Source organism: Anopheles bellator, chromosome 2, assembly GCF_943735745.2.
Source record: "Anopheles bellator chromosome 2, idAnoBellAS_SP24_06.2, whole genome shotgun sequence".
NCBI classification, from domain to species: Eukaryota; Metazoa; Arthropoda; class Insecta; order Diptera; family Culicidae; genus Anopheles; species Anopheles bellator.
Genome location: NC_071286.1, coordinates 44,765,778 through 44,790,255, shown reverse-complemented (window position 1 = coordinate 44,790,255; position 24,478 = coordinate 44,765,778). Strand labels below are relative to the sequence as shown.

Sequence of the window (24,478 nt, the reverse complement as noted above, 5' to 3'; positions counted from 1 at the left end):
ATGCTCCGCTGGCGGTAGACGAGAGTGAGGTGATGATGGAATGCACTCCACTGTACGGAACTAAATCGTTATCAGAAAGAGTGTCCTTTGTGCCAGTGTTCGATTCACACTCCGCCTTTAACGGTGCTGCGGTTCCAATAGTATGTAACACCTCTTTTACAACATTCAACTACTCATCCGCTCCCGAAAGAACCGTCGGCAGGTTCGGTAATCGCGCCACAACGCACAACCCAACGTACGAGGAAAATAGACGCACAACTCTGTGGCAACAATAGGCAAAAGCAAATAACCAGAGCGCCCGCGGGGAAGATAAATAATGCGTCTTATGGGAAGAAAGTGATATGCGATAAAATTTGTTCGATTCTGCTGTACTGTTTCGCTATAACATATTAGCTACTACTGTTTCTAGGAATGGCGCACCCCTGTCACGGGTTTCTGATCCACGGCCACGGTACTCTACCATAGTAGTTCGTCAATTGGGCACTACTTCCAGTTACTGACTTGCTCCCTCTTTCTCTACCGTGCTTGGGCCTTTGTGTGGAAGATAATACTTGTAATACTCGTAATCTTGGTTCCCCACCCGTCTGAGCTAGGAGGTGGCACTTCTGCACCCTCGGAATACGGGGAGACAAGGGAGGCAAAAGAGGAATCGAATGTAAACCGACAAGCAACCGACGCTGCCTTATGTTTCCGGGTACCGGCAGTACGCGTTCCCCTCGATGGCCTCCAGCGGAATCCAGTCCTCCGACAGCGGGAGTCGGTTTTTGTTCGCTTCGACTTCCCGCAGCACCCGAACAATGTTCCCCCCGACCAGTTTCTTGATCGCAACGGAGCCCCACAACCGATCACGGGCCAGTTCGGCCAGGAGCAACGGGTAGTTCTTCGGTGACCCACTGAGCCCGACATGATCGACGCCAGCAATCGCGCGAATGTAGTTGATGGCCGTGATGGCATCCTTGAGCGACATCGCCTTGTCGCCGCACCGTTCCACGTTCAGCATCAGCACTCCTCCGTTCTGGGACAGTGCGCTAAGGATGTGGTCCGGCACGGCGGCCGTTGACCCATTGCACGCCATCGACGAAGGTAGGGCATTGGAGAGCAGTAGCGGGGCTTTCGCCACGTTAAGCGCCACCATCATGGCCGGTTCGGAGAGTCGAGAAATTTCCACCAACATTCCCAGCCGGTTCATCTCCTGGATGACAATCTGTAAGCAAGCGACCAACTTGAGGTTACACCTATCGGGCTATCGATAGAACTACTTACCTCGCCAAAGTTGGTCAACGTGGACGGGAGGTTCTCATCGAAGAAATCGTTCCGAATCGAAGCGCTTGCCCACGGTGTGGTGCAACCGACGCCGGTCAGCGAAACGAAGCGTGCCCCAAGCGAGTACATCGATCGCAGAACAGCCAAACTTGAGCCGAGCGTGTGGCCACCCTCGAGTCCGAACAGGATTGCCAGCTTCCCCTCGGTGTGTGCTTGCTCCATTTCGTCCGCGTTCTCTACGACGGCCATGTCACTCTTGCGCACAAGGCGCCTGGCATCATCCAACCCTTCCAGCGTCAGTTGTACCGCGTCCAGGTACTGGGCCGCGCACGGCACAGCGATCGGCCAGAGGAGCGCTCCAACCATGCCGCTCTTGACTTCAGCAAAGCTTTTGCTAAAATTCGCTCCCATCGGCGGAGCCCAGTAGCCCTCGACCAGCGGCGATTCCACCAGCAACCGTCGGATGAAGGCCAACCGTGCCTCGAGTAGCGAGGACGAACGTAGCTGAAGCCCGAGCGGGATTCCCGCCGCAAGGGCCACGCAAACCAGCAGCCCCGACACGAGCGCTATTATCTTGCGGCTGCGGCGCTCTTTGGCCAGCTTCGGTGGCGGTGGTGAGATGCTTTCCTTCGTGTACGAGTGGATGCTGCCATTCTTGATCTTCTCCGGGTACTTGGTGATTTCGGGCGGCAGCTCGATGTCCGCTATCTCGGTGAACACGAAACAGTGCTGCTTGCAGCCTGTCTGGTGCTGATGCACCGGATGCAGCTCCATAAAGTCGTGGTTCGGCATGGTCGCTGTGTTCATGCTGAAGCGCTGCCTTATCCGATGGTGAAAACAACAGTCCACAACACGGGGGAAAACAGCATAAACAATTACGCAGTGCTCCGGTTCCGTTCCCCTTGTGGAACTGAACTGTGCATATGCTCGATGACTCTTTACGAGCTTCGCACACGGAACTCCTGAACTTTCAATAAACTATTTAGATACTTTTAACATTGAACTCTGTGCAGAACTGAGTTTGGATTATTTTCTCCATCAACGTGAAAGCTGTCTTTGTGATGCTTTGGCGGATTTCAAGGCACATGCGCAACAACGCAAGGATACGCGTGCCGCGGGTTATGAGAAAAGAATGTTAGAAAAACACATCAAACTAATTTCAAATGTACCGTTTAATTGTTTTACGCCGTACGTTCATTCATACTCATCAACTACCTGATGTTCAAAGTTACATTAGAATCAAAGAAAATCCTTAGTCTTAGAAATCCTAAGGGGATTGATAGAACAGGAAAAATATTATTTATCTATTTGATAAAATCTGGGCATATTCTGCAACGGAAGCTGACTTGGCCTGATAGGACACATATAGACAAGCAAAACAGAAAAACGAGGATATCTGAAGACTTGTTTCACGTACATTGGTGGAAAATGCGTGTATTTGTAAATTGTTTTCGTGTAGTAAAAGAAGCGTCTGTCGCACCTCACTCGGAAACTTCCTCTACCTTATCGCTGAGCAGGGCAATCATCTGTTTTACGGCATCGGCAGCGACACCCATTTCCAGACCTTCGAGGATGTAGGCCAAGTTGTCCAAACTGGCGTCCATGTCGTCATCGAACCAGAGCGTTAGCAGATGGCAACACTGTTCCGTGACGGCGGCATTCTCCGACTCGAAGTACTGTATCTCGTCCGCACTGTAGCCCAGCTTGATGGCCAGCTTTTTCCAGTCCTTCCCGATGCTCGGTGCCAGTTCCGCCAGCTGTTCCTTGCTTACCGCCAGCGTCTTATGGGTGTTTTTATCTTCCGGTGTTAGCTGTTCCGTTTTCAGCAACTCCGAGTCCATCTGTTCATGCTCCTCGTCACCGACCAGCCCTTCGCCCTCCGCTTCGGTCGGCTCGACACCACCCGGTGCTGCCGTTTCCTCCTGTATCGCATTCTCAAGCCTTACGTCCAACTTGTCCTTCTGGATCTTCTTCCGTACGCTCTCGAGGTAGTCCGACACCTTGTACGAAGGTGTGTTGAAGAGGGTGAAAAAGTGAGGCGACTGACGGGCGAGCAAACGCAAAGCGCGCCACTCGAACGACGGATCTTGTTTCTCTTTTGGATTCTCCAAATACGTCTCGAGCGACGGCAGGAAGTTCCGATCTGTACCTTTGCAAGCTTGCAGATTATCCGGACAAAGATTCCACAGGCGCGTTAGTTCCTGGTTGCCCATAAAGAACTTTCCCTGTCGCGTCGCATCTCGTATAAGGTCTCCCAGTGGCCGTCTGGGACGTTTGGCCGGTGGGCGACCAGTACCTGGCGATGCGCCAACCGATGACCCTGAAGTTCCGCTTGTTGCCGCCACTGCCGGTGCGGCATCATCCAACACCGCTTCAGGGCGTTTAAATTCTTTGCAGCCCTCATTCTTCCAGCTGTTCCAAAGCTCTTCACGCGTCAGCATGTGGCGTACGGTTTCGGCAAACTTTATGCCATTGGGTGGTGACTCTTCCAGCAGCCGATAGACCAGCGTTTCCGTTTCCTTCAACCACTCGCCCTGGGCCGGCGTTAGGACGTGCGCTTCGGCCTTAAACTTTACGGTGGAGTTAAGATACTGGAAAAGAATCAAAAACTGCACCAACACCGAACGCCGAAAGTTTGAGTCGGACAACTGTAGCGACAGTAGCTTCGGGTTGGTGAGAAACTTGGCGAAAAAGTGACCCGCCTCACGGATCTGTTTCTCGTCCGCTGGGCTGTCGACCGGGGCGCTACCGTCGGCCGCTTTGGCAGTACTCGCCGATCGGTGCTCTTCCAGCTTGAAGCTGCTGAACGCCGACAGGACGCTTCCGGCGTGCGTGGCAAACGTTTTCCACTGCACCTTGTTGTAGCACTGGTTTGGGTTGCGGAAAAAATCCTGCAAGGCCCAAAACTTGCAGTACAGATTGTAGTCGATCTTCAGCTTGTTCTCCTCGGTGTCGGCCTCATCCTCGCCTGTCCCATTCCCGCCACCGGCTAGCTGTTCGAGCGTCGTCTCGTTACCTTCCATACCGTACTCGGTGATGTTTTCCAGGTTGAACTCGGATATGATGTTTAGCCCGCTTCGTTCGGAAAAGGGGAAAAATTTGGCCAGAAACAGTAATATCCTACCGCAGAATACCGTGTTCTGGGAGCGTGACAACCGACGCAGCAGATCGTTGCACATGCGGAGCAAATTGTGTTTGCAGGCGGTGAAGAAAAACTCCTCCTTCCAAATGGTCACATTGTTCTCGACGTAGGTGAAAATCTGCTCCGCTCGGTCGAGCGTCACCGCGTCAAAGATGTCGCCCAGCAGCACGACCGGCATCGTGGCGGCGGTCATATCCTTCCGGCAGGATATGATCGCGAAGCTGATGAACCCTTCAATGGCGGGAATGTTTTCCGTTTTCGTCAGCATCATATCGCGGAACGCCTGGTGAAGAGCCGTCTTCTTATCGTTATCCGTTGCCCGAGCCGCATCATATTCCGTCTTCAGTAGCTCGATATCGTTTGCCTTGAAGGCTCGCTTAAGTGATTCCTACGTACGGATGAAAGCACACCATTCAAAAGCACACCCAACGCAAAATCTACCCTCTTCGAGTGCACACTTACGGAAAACGTTTTCAGGAGCACTAGAAAATTAGATGAACTCATATTCTAGCGTGTGGTAGCGGGAAACAAATGCACTGTTTGTGTTTTTTCAGCAGAATCCGAAGCAATGGAAGCAGTGTAAACAATGCTGTTGTCAAACCGCGATTTGACAACTGGGCTAACTGGGGGCCCTTGCAGCAAAAACGATGATATTTGCTGTTAAAAAGTTACCGTACCTTTGCGCAAAGAGCGGAAAAACTTGCGTTTTTTATTCAATCTATTAAAGGTAATCTATCTAACATGTAATAAGTAATAACAGTATGAAATAGCGATTTTTGAGTGAAGCTTTTATCTCGCACAGTGTGCTACGCCAAAAGCTAAGTCTCTCTCTTTCTCTCTCTACGTAAACGTTACAAACACACAACCACTGACTCAAAGTCAGGTTCGTAAATTCAAAGCAAGGTTCGAAAGTCAGCTTGATTCAGAGAAAGAGTTGAGCTTCAAGAAGACGAGAAAGATTCAGACACAAAAAAATCGAGTCGGTCGAATCGAAAAGCGCAACTCGTGTCGCAGCTTAGTTTGACGAGCATCGCCTTCATCGCAAATACTACGCGCGGCCACATACTATCAGGAGGTAACCGCAGCCACGTTTATGAAATGCGTTGTGTTTTGTTCCTTTCGTCCGTGCGCGCGTGTGTATGGTTGTGTGGGGTGTGATTAGCCTAGAATTCGCCGTTGCGACCGGTTTCTCTGCCGTTCTTTTGCATCGTTGCCTCTTTCTCTCTTGCGCACCGTGTTTCGTAAACACATTGCGTGAGGTGCGTGAACTACACGCTTCTCTCACCCGCAATCGAACGGCATTTAACTGTGATGTGCAGCATTTTCACAAACAGCTCCCCGAAACTCAACACATCCTGTCCAAATCATCCAAGCGAAAGGGTTCATTCATGCTGACGCGTTGGTGTTAATGCGCGAAGCATACTTCGTTCCACGAAGCCGTGTGTTCTTCTGGATCCGCGACCATCATCTAACGTGTATTGTGGTGTAAGTGCGCGCCCGCGAGACCAACAACCGCGGGTCGTTCTGGAGGAGAGCACGCGAATCGTACGACCACATCTTTGGTGCTGTGGAGAACGTCTCTCGGTGGTGCCGATTCAAATTCTTGACTCACCCAGCCAACCTCTCGGGGGTCAAATTAGTTAAATCACTACGCACTGCGCGTCATCGGGCAGCGTTATTTTCCAAGTAAAATCGAAAATCATCACGCAACCCGCCAGGCCGCCAGTGAAATCACGACCGAAGCGTTCTCCCACAGTGATGATGTTGCGCTTCACCACGTCGCCATCGGTTTCGAGTTTATTTGCATAAATATAATCTTACTCCGCATTATCTTCGTAGGTTATCAATCTTCGGCGAGTGCAGCGTGCCCCTCGCGTGAATGAGGTAGTGAATGCAAGTGAGCCCAGCCGTGTAGCCTTTCGTTGCGCCCAACCAGTGAGCCATCCGAGGCGGGAGCAAAGTGGGAAGCACATAGAAAGCATCTAAAAATTGGCGATTAGTGCAGCCAGCAGTGCATCTGGTGCAGTGCGAGATAACCGTTTCAACCGGGCAACGTAGTTTTTGATAGTTCATAGTTAAGCAGCGCGACTGCGGCGTAATACAAGTTTTTTGTAGGCTGATCAAAATATATACACCACCCACAGTGGCCTCTTCGCGGTGAGCGTGTGTGTGGGTTTGTGTGGCCAACAGCATACCGGGAAGAGTGTGAGCGAGCGAGACGGCGCGTGAAGTAACACCAGCATCATCCGTGAGCCTTTTGGGGGTCCGACCGTGCGCGTGCGACAGAGTGCAAGATACAACAAAAATGGCTTCTTTTAGAAATGCGCACAAGAGCCTATCGGTCGAGGAGCGTGCCGAGATGAAGGAGAAATTCGAAGAGGTAAGTGTGTACTGGGGCCCCGCAAACATGGTCCCCTGCTGCGCGAAACGACGGCGAAACATTGCGGGTGGTGTACTAGCAAGAATCTCCGGCCAGGTGAAGATTTCCCCAATATGGTCACACAAGACTTAGGTTCACTGTTTTCTCTCATCTAGACAAGTAACAGATTTTTTACAATAAATTGTACCAATAATATGCTCCGACCCCGTTTAGTGATTATGGTTATTTTAATGGAGCGTGCAAAATCAGGAAAATTCTCACCTTCTCAAGGACCTCCGCTCATCGGTAACGAAACAAATGGTTTTGAGAAAACCTTCAATAACCGTACCGCGTGCCGTGTCCTCCCTGAAAAGGGGTTCTCGCTGTGCCCTTGTTTTTCGCGTTCATGACTCATGCCAACGCCCGCCTGGCAGAAGGCAGTTTTATGTTACAGTCTGCGGGGACCCGTTTTCATTTTTATACATTTGCATGCCAACATTTCCCTGGGCCGGCGAAAACGCGGCCCTCGTCGGCCCCGCGCTGTTAGGAGGCAGAGCATGCGATATTAATGACTAGAGCCGGATCTGGTTCTATGTTGCGCCTTTCTTGAGCCCCCGCTTCGAATCAGGTTTAGTTGGTTTGTGCAGTGCCCCCGGTGCGATGGAGGCAGGTAATTAATTTTTCAATTGATTTACGATCGAGTGGGGGCAATCAATGGTACATTCCATTTGTACAGAAAAAAGGAAATTTTACTGCACCCATCCGGCTACGTGGAGAATCCTGAGGCCGGCCAGCGGAAGCGAGAGAGAGAATGTTGGCGCCGGTCCTGTGGAGTGGCTTATGTGGCTGTGTATCGGTGAACCGGGCTTTCCCGGTCTGGATATGCCGGTTTTCCCGAAGCGAACCCAGACGGTTGACCTCGTTTTCCCGGTGCCACGAGCCACGCGTACGCGCATGCCACGCCACTCCCAACGCTGTTTCCCGGACGTCCGGCGTGTCCGGATGGGAGCTCTGCCAGGACGGGGAGCGACAAAAAACCAGCTTCGTTCGGGTTCCTGACACAATCACCGGCATTCCCCCGCTCGGGTTTGTAGAAGTGTTAGTTTACCGGTAACCGGTTGTTGATTTTGCTCACAAGTCGGAAGTCGGCTTTTTTACTTCTACATTACCAGCGCCATATTAGCCTTCTCTCTCTCTCTCTCTCGCTTTTATGCTGAAACCGATTCGCAGAAGGGTCGCTGACTGGTAAGGATTTGCGCACTGAACGTCGCCAAAGAACGTTAAGAACACGTGCACGACGGGGATCCTCGCCTGGACGATAAGAGAGCGTGTAGGCACGTCCCGGAAAATAATGCTTCAGACACAGAAGAGAAAATGGAAGCCCGAAAAGGGATTGGTTAGAGACTACGTGTCTAAGCAAGGGAATATTCTGCCCGATCCTTTATTGCGTTCCACGTTTGATTTATGACTGCAAACCCCTTGCCAAAACCAAGGGTTTGAAGTATACTCATAAGTGTTTGAAACACTAACGGTTTTTTCACTTTTTAATCTATTAGTATATCAGTCACAAAAATGTTATTAAACTTTTTCAAAACTGATTGCTTGTACCTTTCATATGTTTACCGGAAGCTTAGCTCACCATCGTCCTTCGTTCTTTTTCTGCCGGTGGCGACTGCTCAAACAGCATTATTGGTGCGTAGGTGTTACCACAACCCCATAAGTTACAACGTGTGACTTTCGAACGTCCCTCGGGGAACGAATTTCTGGCCCACCTTCGACAAAAACCTACTCACTCAAAGCGAAGTGACCGATCCAAAAACTGAAGCTCTCCTTCGAGTCCACCAAAGCCATAATGTCATAATGTCAACGCCCGTAGCCATCGCGGTACGGTCGACGTCTTCGATCTTCCGGTTGCGGTGGCGTGCAAGAAATAGATCTTTTAATTTTATCTCTTTCCTTTCTTCCCTCTTTGTTTTATAACCACCAACACTTTCCCAGCCAAGGGGGCAGCCCGACTGAAACTTTGACACTTTCTCTCTGGGGCCAACCGGCCCAACTGCCGATCCCACTGCCATGCCATGGGTTTGGTTCCGGTTTTCTGGTCGATCGTCGCCCGTTATCAGCCTCTACTCTTGAAGGTCGTCCACCAGCCTTCTTCGGGTTACCGTTGTTGCGGAAGTTGTGGCTGCCCTTATCACAGACGCCTCTAATAGCATAAGCGCTCCTCGACCACCTCCCGGTGCATTCCGTTATGTACAGTGCAGTGTCAGTAAATGTGCATTCCGAGCGCGCCCTTTATGAGTTGCTAATGATTCACTCGACGCCAGATGACAAAGAAAGGCGCCCAGAACACCGCAACGCCGCCGACGACGACGACAAAGAGAAGACAACAATCTCGGGCCCACCGGGCGGGTCACGATCGTAAATATTTTTTCCCTGACATCATTGTGGCCACTTGGCACTGGAGGCTAACCACCGTGGGATTGATTCTCGCTCCACTTGGTGCAATTTGCATCTCCCCAGCGCCCCGAGGGGTGCTGTGGTGGCCAGAGATACTTCACTTCCGCATTACGGGTCTGGCGTTGGGTCGCAAATCACAACAAAGGCAACCCCTGGCACCCGGGTGCAATGAGTCACGGATGAAGTCGTCGGTCTGTCAATCTTGGAGACGACGCGACACGCGACGTTTAGAGCTTTAATCGCTGCCGCTGACCAATGACGAAGAATTCAAAGGTCCGCCAATAAACACGTTCTTATCCACGTTCCTATCGAAAGTTACCGCCATAAAGTATACACGGTTTCCTAAGCAATCCGTCCGAGAAGTTCAAGGTGAACCACTTGAAATAGTGAATTGAAATTAAAATAAATACTTGTCCTTTATTGGGCATCGCATTTGCATAAACAGCATCCTCCGTGAGACGAGAAACATTTGCACGACCCGATTCAAATGAAAGTACCACTCCGCTAATTACCATAAACTCAATTAAACATTCATCCATTAAAATGGCGTCAATGCCGCTGGAGTGCGATATGAATTGAAAATCAGGATGCTTCACCTCTACCGGCGGCCAATAATTCCTTGTGTTCGTTCAACATCTAAGCCGGTGTGTTCCACCTTCAAACCCACAACAAACAAGCTGGAATCGAGCACGTAACGCCTTGGAACCCCCGAAAAACTATCAACCACATGACAGGCGCATTTGAGGGCGGGCACACGGTGTGTGGGTGGGAATTTACTGGCACGTATTCTCGGGATTGTGGGAATACACACCACCATACCGGCCGGTTGAAGGTTATTAAGCGATTCCGATGCACAATAGAACTCTCCGACGGTGTCCGTTGATTTAACAGCCTTCACACGCCGCTTACGTCATGCCGCGTGCGTGTTGCAAGGCGTTTGGACCCGGGAGTAACTATGACATCAGCGGGCACGACATGATCCACATTATTAAGCCTTCCTTGTGACAGTGAAGCGTGTTGTAAATGAGCTACACAGTGCCATTTGGGGTTTCAGGTTTTGGTTTGCGCAAAATATTAGAGGTAGTTCTGTCAAGTCCTATTGGTTCCGCTTCGCTGTGGAGTGCCGGATCTTCAACATTCCAGTTTGTGTTACCCCGAACTGCACCTCGGTGCACTTATGTAAGCAATGCCTGTTATGGCCGCCGACCGAGCCCGGGATTAGAAAAGTTCCTGTGCCATTACTCACCAATAATATGCTCATCATGGTGGTGATTTATCTGTCGTTCGTGCTCGGCTTACAGACCTTCGGTGGCTTCGGGTGGTCTTTCTACACCCACGATGGCCCTTTATAAACCGCCTCGCCCCCCAAAAAAGTAACGTAACCACTTCTCGCTCTTTGTGTGCCCTCCTATCTGTAACTCCACTGCCAACGATAAAGCACGATGCAGGAAGCCAACAGCGGCCTAACTCTGTTCCTCAACATCGTGCGGGGTAAAGCGCTACCCAAAGACCTTTTGCAGTAAACTAAAACAAGACCAGTAAAATAGAAAGGAAGACCGAGAAAAAGAAAACAAGAGAGAAGGGCCAGTTTGGTAATTCATTTTTCCACGTGTTTCGTACCCCAAAAAATGGCGAAAAAACGTTAACTGAACGCAAATTGCAAGCTGCAATGTGTTGTGGGTTTTTTTTTGGCAGCCGCGTGTTTGACCGTTTTCTGCACGTGCACCGTGTTTGTGGTTTTGTTTTTCTTCATCGTCAGACGAAGGAAACGGCACCATGAACCGCATAGCTATGGGTCTCTATTCCTGATGTCTTTGGTGTGGCTTTGGGGGGGGGATTTAAAAGCAGCCGCCAGAGCGCAGGGACCTCCTCTGGTGGTTGGGGCCAGCGAGAGATTCCGAGGGCCTGCCAGAGGCTGCGTATTATTACTTCCACCGATTATCTAATCTACATGAAATTGATGTTTACTTGCGGTCTCGGCCCCGGGGCGGTTCATAGTTCGAAGTACAGCGCCCTCATGCGCCCTTAGCGATCGCTGTCGATTCCAACCGTCATTCGGGTCATTGCGAGGAGAGCCCATCTTATGTGCGTTCCGTTGAAGGCTACCTTAGAGCCGTACTCGTGGTCCTAAATTCATAGTTGGCTCATTATCAGTACAACGAATGCACCGCACGCGCCGATGATTGAGAAACACACGCATTGAGCAACGTCTACTGCTGGCTAAATTACTGCAGGCTCTCGTCTGTCTAGATAATACCCTATTAGGTGTACCCCTTATGGTGTTGAGCCATACACAAATAGTTTAGCAGTTTTTGTCAACTTATCGCCAAAACAATATATGCCGGTTTGTAAGGGTTATTTGTCAGCAATTCTCTTTGACATTTTGTTCGGTTCGTAAGATGGATCCAAACCTCTTAGCATAATGGAAGAGCCCTCTTGGTACTGTTAAAGACTTTCGGTGAAGTTTTCGTTCCAAGACAAGAAACGCGATTTGGTGCATTTGGTGCGATCAGTTCGTCGTCATCCAGCACCACATAGTGGACACTCACCGAACGTGTGACCTATCCAAACACCGATCGGCTGTGGAAACTCCCCCACAACACCTTGAAACTAAAGTGAGTCGATGGTCCCAGAGGTGAGTCAAAGCCACTAGAAGATTCAAGTTCTTGACCAACGGCCATTTTTGGGGCCATACCGCAAACGTGTTGTTCTTCGCCGATTCCTTTCGCTGTGGCGCTGTGCCAAACTGGTGATGTGCCGTGCTGCCATTCGAAGGCCATTAATCGTTAGCAGCAGCAGAAACAGTTAGCTGACCACACCATATAACCCGGCCAGACCCGCAACCGCGGCCGGCGAATGCGTTGTAAGAAAGTGGAAAGCAAACTGGTAAATTGTGAATTCATAATAAATGTGTTCACCATATGTTGGGACCCACGGGTTGTACGGTATCTGCCATCGCACATATAGGTGCCTGTGTGTTGGTGCACGTCACGCAATGTTAGCGGGAGGTTTCGATTTTTATTTTTGCATAAAGAGGAAAAGTTGGACAAAAAAGTTCCCCCTTCAAAGGAACGCAACATAGGGCCATAAATCCCCAGATGTGTGAGTGCGCTGGCGAGAAGGATGATGACGCGCATTCGATGTGGCGAATTCATGCTGGGAGGTCAAAAAACTTCGATGCCAAGTTAAGAACGAAGCCGTCCTGCATCCCCTCCGATGTGGCGGGATGGTGAGATAGGACGAGGAGAAGTTTGTAATCGGGTTATGTGTAACCCATGCCGGAATGTTTCATCACGATTCCCAACTGCCATAGACCACGGAAGCCACGGGTCGCTCGGTCTTGGTAGCAGTTATTGATTGACAACCAGAGCGAATGGTTCGACCACGCCTCAGAAGAATTCCAGCTCATAGCTCATGCTACTAAAAGATGAGTCTCACGACAAAGACGTACATAAGATTTTAAAAAGAATAGGAATTATACGTTGCTTAAATGCGTGTTTGTTCAGCTATTGCAGATAGCTAATGTAAAAAGCATTATTACAGCAACATGTCTCGAAAATGATGAGACGCCACGTGAAACGAATAACTTTTGACGATCGAGAAGCATCTTTCGAGTCGATTGGGAAAATAAATCGTAAATTGGAAGAGTCCAAGAAGCTAGAGCAGATAATGCTACAACATAAATAAAATAAAATGTTGTTTGCTTCCGAAAATCGTTTTATTTATTTATTTGAATGTTTTTTATAATTTTTAGTGATTCTAGGGAACTCTTAAAATTGCAATTAATTGCAGTAAACATGCACAGCCCGGTTTTTAGTGAAAAAAAAAACTCAGAACAACCTCAAGTCAGCCCCAAATTATGAAAGATTTAGAGAAATTACAATTGGAACTTACTGAATATTTAATTCTAACAAACCTGTCGTCAAAAATTACATACCTCCGTTGGTAGAAAAGGATTTATAACTCAATGTCAAACTCAGTGTCTTTTTGAATGAAGCAAATGTACGAGTGCTGTTCAACAATTTTTGCAACATTTGAATTTACGCGAGCTGTGTATATCCGAATTTTGTGACGTTAGGTTGCTACATATGTCAGTGATTTATGGTGAAAAGATCGGCCATTTTGAATAATTAGTCAATTTTTTACAGCCGTTTTGCTTGGACGTGTTTTAGATCATCTCGTCGATGCCGTCTTTATCTCCTAAATCGTAGAGTAGCGTGGTCCCTTATTGGCCTCTTCAGTTTCCAGAACAAGAAAAGGTCCCAGGGACCAGATCTGCAAAATACGGTGATTTTGTCATCATTAGAGTGTTGTTTTGATCACAAATTGGCGCAGAAACCACGACGTGTGAGCAGGGTCGCGACGACCAATTTTGGGTTTCCCATAAATCCAGGCATTTGGGATGGATTGCTTCGGCGAAGTGTGCGTAACTTGCAAGAAATATTCTTTATTGACCGTTCTATCTTTTGGCAACACGACCCTGAAATCGAAGAAAACTTTAAGCAAAACTGTTCAAATTCGACCAAGCATGGCTTTTCGACGTTCCCATCTTCTCGGACCTTTGAAAAAAATTTGAACCACCAATAAGCTCTGATTTTGGTCTTAATAGCTTCACCATAAGCCACAGTCAACATTTCGATTGCGTTCGAGCTCTTCATTCAACACAACAAGTTTTTCACAACAAATTTGATAAAGATTCTTTGCCATCCATTTTTTGGAATAGAGAAAAATCGACGATGAGCCAAATCTTGTCGATGTAAAAATGGCCGAACTTTTCACCATAAGTCACTGACATGTGTAGCAATCTAATGCAACAAAAAATCGAGAATCGGATATACCGCGCCAATTCAAATGTCGCGAAAACTTTTGAACAGCCCTCGTATTCCTTACATTTTCGTCGTTAACGTCTTTTGAAATTGGCGGTTGCTGAAGTACACTTATATACATATTTATTATATACACATACATTATTATATACAACGACTTGCGACTTTATTACTCGAACCCGATGCTACTGTTTGGTGACTTTTGCTCATCAGCGACGCAGTCGAATGAAGTCGAGTCGCAATGAACGCTGCAATGAAACGACTTCATTCAGACTTCGGTAGTCACAATAGTGTTTATTCAAGCGCTCCGAGACATAGTTGACATCCGGCGGCTGACCACAGGGCCAACGGCTAATGAGTGAAATGGCGCCAGGACGGCCAGGCAAGCGCGAGTCCAGTTTTCTTTGATTACACAGCTGATTAAGCTGATGACCTCGCACAGCATAGCAGCGTACCGCGCGCGCGTGGACCATTTAAATGTTTGTACCATTTTTAACTGCGTCCCGACCGGAGGACGGAACCGGTACAACGAGACCTCCACCATTTGCCACTGTCCTGTGTGTACGCAGTATGTGTGTCAGTAGCAGCGTGACGGCAACTTGTGGTTCCCTTGCCGTCGAAAATCCGGTTCCGTTGATGCGCATTCTTTTCCGCCGATCAAGTGGCGCTGCGATCCTCGTCCTGCACTGTGAAGATTTGTGTAGCCTGTCGGTTTCATCATCACCCGCAACATCATCTTCAGTGTAACATCTTCGCGTCCCAGTCGAGCAACGACGCACACCGGTTTCTTGGCCACGATGGAGCCTCTAACCGCAAAACAGGCAGCAGGTAGTCAGGCAGGCAGACAGGAATCTGGGTTCCGCGGCCACCTGCCTGACAGCTGACGAGGGTGACATCGGCGACAACTGCGACGCGGAAGCAAAACCAAATACAAGCGGTAACATTACGTAACTAATTAGTCAAACACCCGACGTCCCGAGGCCGCGTTGATTGAAGATTACGATCATTGGCAAGTTAAAATGCATCGTGTGTGTCATCCGTGATCGCATAGCCGCCCGGAGACTTGAAGGAGTCCCAATACTGACCACTTGAGGAGGTGGCCTCAAATGCAGGCAAAACAAGAAACGGCTCCCAGCTTATGTAAGAAGTGGGCGCGTAGCACATTTGGGGCGTTCGATGTGCCCAGACACGCCATAAGCTCCGAAGCGTAATCGATAATTCGTACTTTTCCTACAATGTTTGCGGACCCAGATTTCCGTCCCGCTCCCGGAATGGCCATCCATGTGTGTATGTGGCCGGATAATTCGATCAAGTTGGGTGGCGTGCAAATGTTGCGCGTTGCTCGCCCACGGAAATCGATAAAATAGACTTAGGCTTTAGGTTTGGGACGGGGTGAACGAAGAAGCGCACGTAACGCCGGCTGGCGGTGCTCTGATTACAGGTTCGGTACACTTTGGTTGCTCGATCGTTTCCTCGCCTTTCCACTGATCCGATTGCATCGAGCCGCACCTACCCCAGGTACCCTTAAAATGGTGTAATTGGTGGCGCTCGTTGCGTAAGTCAGAGATCATCGTGGGTTCGATTCTCGGTCCGTTAGCAGATTTCATCTCGTGCGCTCGTGTCGCTTTAATCTTCTTCCAACAGCAGCACCCGGATACTGATGAGCTTTTAACAACAACGTGAACAGTGATGCAGTGCAATCTCTCTGCCTGTAATGGTGCTCACTAAAGCCCCGTTTCTTTCCAAAATTAATATTCCCTTTTGTGGTCGGAAGTAACTGCGCCCTGCAGATCTGCCGACCACCCACAGAAAGGCGGCACAACTGTCAGAGAAAGAAAGAGAGATAAAGTGGCGCGCAGTGGTTCCGCTCGCGATATACTAGGGTGTTCATTAAGTTTTGCGGGTCGATAACACAAGACGCTGCTACGAGCCTAATTTTTTTTGTTACACTCTTCATAGCAAACGTTCATGTGAAGTTTCATTTCAATCGGTCTCTTAATGTTTTTTTACAAGCCGTTTAATATCGACATGTCACAGTATTTTTTACAATGGGAAAAATCAAGTATCGTGCAGTGACTAATTTTTATTTTTGAACGGTTTAAAGCAAATCAAATTTATGAAAAAATCTTGAAAGTGTGTCAGGACTCTTCGCCTTCAATTTGTATATTAAAAGGGTGGTTTATGAGTTTAAGCACTGTCGTAGAAGCCTTCAAGACGATCCATGTCAAAAACGTAAAAAAACACAGCTTCGGACACAACATCTCAAATCTTAGAAACAATACAGGATGTCGTATTGGAAAATCGTCAAATCACTGAAATAGATTTAGTACAAAGCCTAGCCATCTCATTGAGCAGTATAACCAATAATTACAAAAGTGTTTTTGACTGCAGGTATTAGGTTCCAAAAAGCTGTGTGCGCATTAGGTGCCGCATTCGCCTAAAGTGGAATAGAAATGCATTCGAATGCAAGTTTCTTGGCAACATTTTGAGCTTTTCCGAAAGGATCAAGTGGATTTTGTGCACTATGGATGAGACTTGGGTCTATCACCATGATCCTGAATCAAAACCAGAGGCTAAAGAGTGATGTGAACATTGTTCTTCGTCTCCGAAACGAGTTCGTGTCCAGAAATCAGGCAAAAAGGGGTTAGCATCAATTTTGTCGGATACGAATGTAATTTCGTTAGCGGATTACTTGCAAACTGATAAATTAAATTGTTGAAGTATTCACCAAATTTGGCCCCAAGCGACTTGCATCTGTTTTCCGACCAAAAAAAATCATGCGTGAAAAGCGTGTTTATCAAATGATTTGTGGAAGCGTAATTCGAAACCCTTCCAGTTTCTCACTCCAGGGATGGAATTTATAAATTGGAGTCACCTAGGAACAAGTGTATTGATGTTCAGGAAGCCTTTACTGAATAATAAAGTGTGTTTCAAACCATCAAATTGTGTTTTTCTCATCAACCCGCAAAACTTAATGAACAACCCTCGTATGCCAACACCCAAATCTTCCCGATTCCTTCGAGGTGCGCACGCCCCCGAATGCGCCCGAATTAGTTCGGTGTAATCCAATTACTCCAGCCCGCTGCTCCGGAACCGGAAATGGGAGAATCGTGAAGTGGCCAACGTGTGTGTGGGGTGGTCCCGCTAATGTTCTTCGATTTTTCGACAACCGACTGTCAGCTGCCGGACCCACTTCTCTCTGACGTCCAAAGGCTCTGGTGGTGGTTCCATGTGGTCCGATCGAATCTCCGGGACCTTAGAATGTTGCTTGTGACGTGTGTGAAAACATTGCCGGTGAATGTGCAGAAAAGGCCCCCAACAATCGCTCCATAATGCTGCTGTGAGGGGGATGGGAGTTCTCAGGGGGGCCAATCGCTTCAAAGCTCGCGCAATCAAAGCAAACAGCGGCAACCTTGGGCCGCGTCGAAGATGGAGTTTCGTCTCAGATTTTGTGGATGACTGCAGATCCACTCGGTTTCGGTTTCGTTTTCTCTCGGCGTCGGCTCGGATGGGAAAACTGGCCGCCAATGGCCGGCCCCATGGCCGGTGGTGGCCGGGGCAGCCGAAATGGGTTAAATGGGACGGGGTCCATAAACAACGAAAATCACTCAGAAAAGCCGCGCCGTTGCTGCCCATTGAGCAAGATGTTGAAAATATTTAAAGCACTTGCGAGAAGATGGGTACGGAGCCGGGGCCGTGCCTTTGCCTTTCTATACGCCCGATGTTACGCGATCGTCGGCGATCGTTGGTTGCGGTCGCCGGACGCGAACAGCAACCGCGACGTCGTCGATGAATTCTCTCCTCGTCTGATGTTGCTGCAATGAAAACTGATTTCCCAGCCACCATTGAGGGCCAACCATCGGCCCGGGATTGGGTGTGATTTTACGATTGAAGCGTTTACAAAAGTGGCTCGGATCGGCCCACTTGTATCGCGGCGGCAATAAAATTCTGTTTTCCATCATCATCATCATGAAGTAAAACGGGTGCATTAAAAACCAGTATATTGCTTGATTAGAGTGATATCGGTCGGTGATTAGAGAAACCCGTGGCCCGTGGCCATCGAGATTCAATCATCGAAACAACAGCATTTCGCAGTACACAACACGACGATCCGTCGCGGGGCACGAATGATCAAAAGTTTTCGACCACCACCGGTAGGAGGTATTCCGTTTGTTGGCACAGTGAGTTCTTCGTACCAGAGCAGGATTTTCTCACGATGGTAATCGCGCTTCTCAGCAACGTTGAGCGTCATCCAGTCCCTATCGCCTGAGATAATCATGGGGCAGCCATCTGGCACGTACAGGTCGTACTGGTCAAAGAACTAACATTTCCGTCCGTCACTGTCATGGTGGGCTGCTGATTCCTTATCCATTATGGTTTAAATGCTGGGTTCTGCTGATGCCACGGTTCAAACGCCTGTGTCCTGGTTGGTGGAAATCACTTGAGCCAATAACGGTGTAGGTCTGCGGTATTTGGAACTCACTGCGTTCTGTTGCTCTCTTAAACGCCATTTTTTTCCATCTAACACTGGGTTGTCCATTAAATTCGGAGCCTCGATAAGAAAAACGCTCTTTTATGTTTTGAAATTCACTTTTTTATGAATTCAACTTATTTATTTTATTATTCCTATTTATTCCTTAAATTAAAATAAATAATAAGGTAATATTATTATTTATTTTAATTTATTTAACTTTTTGAACGAGATAAACGGGCTCAAAAATTCACGCATAGACGATGGAACCACGTGCTTTTACCACCCGCCAACGGAATGGCAACCTTCCCTTTGCTTGCGTTTCCCCGCGCGCCACCCCTATCCTGCGTACCCGTTAGTCTGGCAGCTGGTTACAGCGGTTCGGAGACTTTTGACCGGAAGTGTGTGTGTGTGTGTGTGTGCTCTCCCCACAATCTGGAGCGATCCAAGACCGTCCGCAGCTTTCGAAGCTCAACCACCATTATCGCTGCTAGCGGGGGGCGCTTTCTGACCTAAAATTTTCCCCGGAAACCACCACCGAATGCTGCGCGCGGTGGAGCAGCCACGAGCCACAGTGATCATCATCGACTGTGTACCGCAAGAACTGAGGTTCCGCGGCGCCTGAGGCGATATCCGGTGTACACCGTTCCGCTGGCGGGACGAGAGCTGGCCTTTGAAAGGAAGGCAGGAGGCGGGCCGTAACCGTAATGCACATTTCGAACCGATTCGGCAGCAGCGGCAGTCACCCGAAAGTGGGCTGTGAAAAGGAACCTTGTGTTTTCCTTGTTTGTTGTTTGTTGCTCCCGCCCGACTGATGCTGCGGCCCGCCCAACAGCATAACGATCACCATGTGGCGATCACACCCGCGGCGATGAGGGAAGGACGGGAAGCGGCGTCGGGAGAGCGCCATGCCACACGATCGGGAAAATCGGTTCACAAATTACGCTCATTAACATTTCTTCCATCATCGCCGAGCATCGCCGAGGCTGGGGAGGAAGACCTAGAGCCCGGCTGAGAAAGTCTTGCGGTGTAGGTTCGTCTGGCTGCATCTGTCCATGTGTGTGTTAAAGTTGAAAATAAGTACAGGGGAAGGAAAGAAAGTCGGAACAGACCACTTCCTCTGCCTTCGGGGGGAGCCACCGCCGCCGCCGCCACAACAGTCTCTTTAGTGGAGGCTCGTGGCGGTAACGACCTTGCTGAGACTTCCAATTTACCGTAAGGAATTCGACCCTCCCCGAACGCGCGCGTTCGACTTTCCTGGGCTGCCCTGGACGGTGCTGGCGTGTCTTTCTTTTGAGCACATTGTCGTAGGCAAGGGGTGCGAAACGAAGCAGTTTGGTCGGGAATGTTGTGCATGCTTTTCGTGCCTAGCGAGCGAAGTGGTTCAGTTTTGCGCACAATCGCCCAGGCGAAGTGTCGCAATGTTGATGATCGCACAACGGCCGTACCGTCACGTAAGAGGACGCACGGTTCTGAGATAAAAGTGCATTCCTTGCCAGCAACGTCGGCGGATGATAGGTTAGCTGGTTTGTTGCTGGTTACAATTCACTCCGAGTGCCTCCGCGAAGCAGGAAATGAGGGTTTATGATTTTTACTTTACATGTATGGTACGTACGCTTTTCCAAGTGCCTGAAACAAACAAGTTTTGCCGGCCTTTGCTCTGTTCTGTCGTTTTGTAGACAGATGTTAGTTGAGTTGCTGAACGTCGCAAGTTCACTTGTTGGACAAGGATTTCGAAGTTGTTTTTCGTATTGTTTCGCGGAACGAGTTCTAATGCTCCTAGGGCTGATGCACTAAAACGATGTGTCCGTCATTATTTCCAAAATAAGACATTATCTGGCGGAATATTTTCAAAACATATTTACCAATAACAACGATCGAAAAACTTGGAGTTTAGGAGGTGTGCTCAAAAAAATTTACGACATTTGCATTACCGCAGGCTACGTATATCCGATTTTCGGGATTTAAATGTCGCAAAAATGTTTAACAACCCTCGTACACTACGGGTCACAAGTTATCTATCGCAATTACTTGAGTCATGAATCATAATCATAAGCCGATTAATCAAGCTCCTCAACACGCCGTCCGTTTATCTTTATAGCATTTGGCTTACGGAACAATACAATTATTGAATCCCACAGTAAATCGGCAATAGCCGTTGATTGCTTAACCGGCTCTTTTAATTACGCTTATGCGATAGTTGGTAAACTTAGCTCCATTTTGTCACTGTCAAAATCGGTTGCCCTTGAAGCGTTCTGTTGTTGTGAACGATCAATCATTGTTTTGCCCTGTGTATCGTGGACATCATTCCCACGCCCTGTGCCCCTTCTCTGATGCAGGTTTTACTCCTATTTTGAGTACCGCCAGCGAAGCCAACCAGGAAAGGGCCAGTCACCGCCAGGCAAACATTGCAAACATTGCCACTATCGCAACAGCGAATCGCTTTTTGCGCTCAAAAATGACACGACCCACGCAGAAGCACACCCACCTGGCCCCGGTCGTGTTATGCGCGTGTGATGTGCGTTGTGAAGTGTCATATTTATGTTCCTTCCTTCCTTGCTAGCCGCCTCGCACCTCTGCCACAGTTTGAACTTGGCAGAAATCAATACGTCCGAATCTGTGTTGAGCTTTTTCGGTTCGGGGTTGTCTATCTTTTCCTAACCACCTCGTTGTATGCCTGCTCCTATCGCTCCTATGGGTATCGATTGTGGATGATTTATGTATTGATGATAGGGTTATAATGATTGTATGCGTTGCGTCGCACACTCTCGAGGCCACAACCTTGCGGGCGAGTGGAAAAAAACCAGCCCAATATCGGTCAAAAGCGAACACACAGCGCCCGGCTGGGCTTGTATATTGAATGCTCATTTACGCCGGCTGGCTAAGCGAAGCTTTGAGCTAATCAACAATTCCATAGCAGTCACGCCGGGCGGTTAATTAAAAGCCCAAGAAGAATGTGCATAATCTGAGATCAAAAGTAAATATTGTGCAAGCTTATCGCCAATCGCTGCATTACTGTGCTGAAAGAACTTAGTACCGGCTGAACTTGCTTTTAAATATTTGCATCCTGTCCTGCCGGGCGGAAGCAACGCGCATTCTAATTGCGCATTACTGCCACCCGGTGTGTTGTGGCCAAATATGTACGGGGGTAACAAAAAGGTGACTTTTCTTGTCAGAAGTGGGATTCGAACCCACGCCCTCAGAGAGGACCAGAACGCTCTAACGGTAGTAGAAACACACCCGCATGATAGGCAGGCAAGATTTGCTCTTGAGTCTGGCGCCTTAGACCGCTCGGCCATCCTGACATGTTGAGAGGGGTGCGCTAGAACAGCACCAGCATGGGTGGCGACAAAAGACCAACAATACGTTGATCAAAAGAAGCGTATTTTGTATGATCGCTCGGATGAAATAAACCAATTCATCTTTAGATGAAACGGTAAATGTTGACCCCGTGCTATGTATGTTAATTTATTTTCGACTTTGACGAATGTTCCTTGTCGAACATTCGAATAAAAAAATGTATTATAAAAAATATGCAATAAAAGTTTGCCTTACACATAATGAACGAAAGTTAGACATAGATCGCCGCAAATAAATACAAATCATTTTTTTCGTGGCTTTCTTTTGTAGTTGTCGAATCCTATCATCAGCGGAAAAGCGATGTTTTCGCAATAGTAAGAAGGGAGATGAGATCGAATGAGATCGAAAGGTGGAATGAGATCGTAGCAACCTTTGATAGACAAAGTTTGGTGTAAAAGTTATCATAACAGGTTGTATTGTTTTATGCGCAACTACGAACACAAATTATTAGCCCTAGCATGGCCAGTTTCAAAAAATTTCCAGTTGATTGTGAAATTGTCGCAAACAATGTTGAAATAAGTCAGCTACACAGAGTGCTTTCCGTGAGTTATAACAGAAGTGTTCCTCATCATATGTGTCAAATTGAAACTATTTCGATAAATATTGCTCCAAGCTTTCTATTCGTATTGTTGGTGCTAAAAATAAGATTCCACAATGGGTCATATCTGTGTGTTGGAGGTTTCACTGTATCCGTTCTTCCCGTATAGCAATGGTCGTACCGTGTCATTCACCGCAAGTCACGTATAAGTACGGCTTCTGCTGCAGTAGTTCACATGGCCCGGATAGCTCAGTCGGTAGAGCGTTGGACTTTTAATCCAACGGTCTAGGGTTCAAGTCCCTATTCGGGCGGTCGACTTTTTTTTTCATTAAATTATGCGGTCTTCATTTTAACGTATGGCGTTTATTATAAAATAATCTCGCGCAGTCATTGATCGAATAAATAAAAGGATTTTTTTTGGTGAAATAATTCGAAGTTATGAAATTTGTTTCATAACTTTCATTATATCACACCTACTCCTGACGATGATTAACATCAATAACTAATTGAAATTATATTCACAAAATTTGCTTTAATTCACAAAAGCATTTAATTGTACGTGTCCGATACAGTACACTGTTAAAATCATTCGACCTACTCTGTGACCTTCCTGCGTTATCAACCTCCCAGTGAACGGTCTAATGGTTCGTTGGAAATTAAAAAACAGAACAATTCACACTGTTGGTTTTCGTCAAAGGGTAGTCGGTTTAAATAATGTTAATGTGTTGGAATCAAGTGCTTAAATTAGGCGTTTAAATAAACAAAAGAATACCATTGCTAAACAATTGCATGTAGATTGCATGCGTTCTGATTGTAATAATATAAATTCCAACAGAGTTTGTGTGGTTAAACTTTGTTCGAATTTAATGTTAGTGTTCTGCCTTTGTAAAATGTTCAAAAATCATATGAAATCATAATTGCAATTTGAAACTACAATGCGGAACGATAAAAATTCACATCTTTTTATAGATAGAAAATTTAAAAAAATGCACCCACAGATGGTTGTTTATATTTAGCGCCCGGTTCTCAGATGCCCGGGTAGCTCAGTCGGTAGAGCGTTGGACTTTTAATCCAACGGTCTAGGGTTCAAGTCCCTATTCGGGCGATCGATTTTTTTTTTCATCAAAATATGCGGTCTTCATTTTAACGTATGGCGTTTAGTGTAAAAGAATCTCGCGCAGTCATCGGTCGAATAAATAAAAGGATTTTTTGTTTCGGTGAAATAATTCGAAGTTATGAAATTTGTTTCAAAATCATTCGACCTACTCTGTGACCTTCCTGCTTAAGTTATCAACCTTCCAGTGAACGGTCTACTGGTTCTTTGGAAATTAAGAAACAGAACAATTCACACTGTTAGTGTTCGTCAGAGGGTAGTCTTTTAAATTAGTGTTAATGTGCTTAAATTAAGTGTTTTAATAAACAAAAGAATAGCAGGTAGCAAACTTTTCAACAAAATGGTGCATGTTTGATGCAAATCGGACCATTGAAAGCATCGTAAATAAAGTTTTGAAGTACACGCAAAAAACGTCGATTACTTTTTCCTCAACCTAATAATATAAATTCCAACAAAGTTTGTGTGGTTAAAGTTTGTTAGAATTTAATGTTAGTGTTCTGCCTTTGTAAAATGTTCGAAAATCCTATGAAATCATAATTGCAATTTGAAACTACAATGCGGGACAATCTAAATTCACAGCAAACAAGTGATCTTTTTATAGATAGAAAATTTGAAAAAATGCACCCATAGATGGTTGTTTATATTTAGCGCCCGATTCTCAGATGCCCGGGTAGCTCAGTCGGTAGAGCGTTGGACTTTTAATCCAACGGTCTAGGGTTCAAGTCCCTATTCGGGCGGGCGGACGAAATGTTTTTTTTTGTTTTTTTTATCGATTTGTTTAACATACAATATGACACTAAGTAACATTAAGTTAAAATATGCATTTTGTATGTAAAATAAGTGTTATTTATCGAATGGGTAAAATATGGTTTTGTATTACACGATAATCATACATTACACTGGATCAATTCCAGATGCAGCTTTATAAAACCTGTTATTATATTT

The 24,478-nt window shown here is 47.3% G+C and overlaps 3 protein-coding genes and 4 non-coding genes across 8 annotated transcripts in view; 4 read left to right on the top strand and 3 right to left on the bottom strand.

Moving 5' to 3' along the window:
* Positions 1 to 28: 28 nt before the first annotated feature.
* Positions 29 to 2,224, bottom strand: LOC131210058 (dipeptidase 2). Its single transcript, XM_058203250.1, has 2 exons — positions 1,264 to 2,224; positions 29 to 1,204 (listed from the first exon to the last, which is right to left on the bottom strand). The coding sequence occupies exons 1-2, from the start codon at positions 2,068 to 2,070 to the stop codon at positions 683 to 685; spliced, it is 1,329 nt and encodes a 442-aa protein (XP_058059233.1). The 5' UTR covers positions 2,071 to 2,224; the 3' UTR covers positions 29 to 682.
* A 363-nt stretch (positions 2,225 to 2,587) lies between these two features.
* LOC131210143 (THO complex subunit 1) lies at positions 2,588 to 4,909 on the bottom strand. The gene is made up of 2 exons (XM_058203346.1): positions 4,868 to 4,909; positions 2,588 to 4,793 (listed from the first exon to the last, which is right to left on the bottom strand). Exons 1-2 carry the CDS (start codon positions 4,907 to 4,909, stop codon positions 2,745 to 2,747), a joined length of 2,091 nt encoding a protein of 696 aa, XP_058059329.1. The 3' UTR covers positions 2,588 to 2,744.
* A 480-nt stretch (positions 4,910 to 5,389) lies between these two features.
* Positions 5,390 to 24,478, top strand: part of LOC131211576 (plastin-1) — a 30,064-nt gene continuing 10,975 nt past the window's right edge. The window contains exons 1-2 of one of the 2 annotated variants that reach the window (XM_058205099.1): positions 5,390 to 5,480; positions 6,245 to 6,785. In XM_058205099.1, coding sequence (XP_058061082.1) covers positions 6,711 to 6,785 — 75 coding nt within the window. In that variant the 5' untranslated portion in view covers positions 5,390 to 5,480; positions 6,245 to 6,710. Of the gene's footprint in view, positions 5,481 to 5,829; positions 5,891 to 6,244; positions 6,786 to 24,478 lie in introns of those variants that run through there. The other variant, XM_058205100.1, reaches the window with a different exon arrangement.
* Positions 21,692 to 21,826, bottom strand: Trnal-caa (transfer RNA leucine (anticodon CAA)). The gene is made up of 2 exons: positions 21,789 to 21,826; positions 21,692 to 21,736 (listed from the first exon to the last, which is right to left on the bottom strand). It is a non-coding gene; the product is annotated as a tRNA-Leu (tRNA).
* On the top strand, positions 22,658 to 22,730 carry Trnak-uuu (transfer RNA lysine (anticodon UUU)). Its single transcript has one exon. It is a non-coding gene; the product is annotated as a tRNA-Lys (tRNA).
* Positions 23,452 to 23,524, top strand: Trnak-uuu (transfer RNA lysine (anticodon UUU)). The gene has a single exon. It is a non-coding gene; the product is annotated as a tRNA-Lys (tRNA).
* Trnak-uuu (transfer RNA lysine (anticodon UUU)) lies at positions 24,198 to 24,270 on the top strand. The gene has a single exon. It is a non-coding gene; the product is annotated as a tRNA-Lys (tRNA).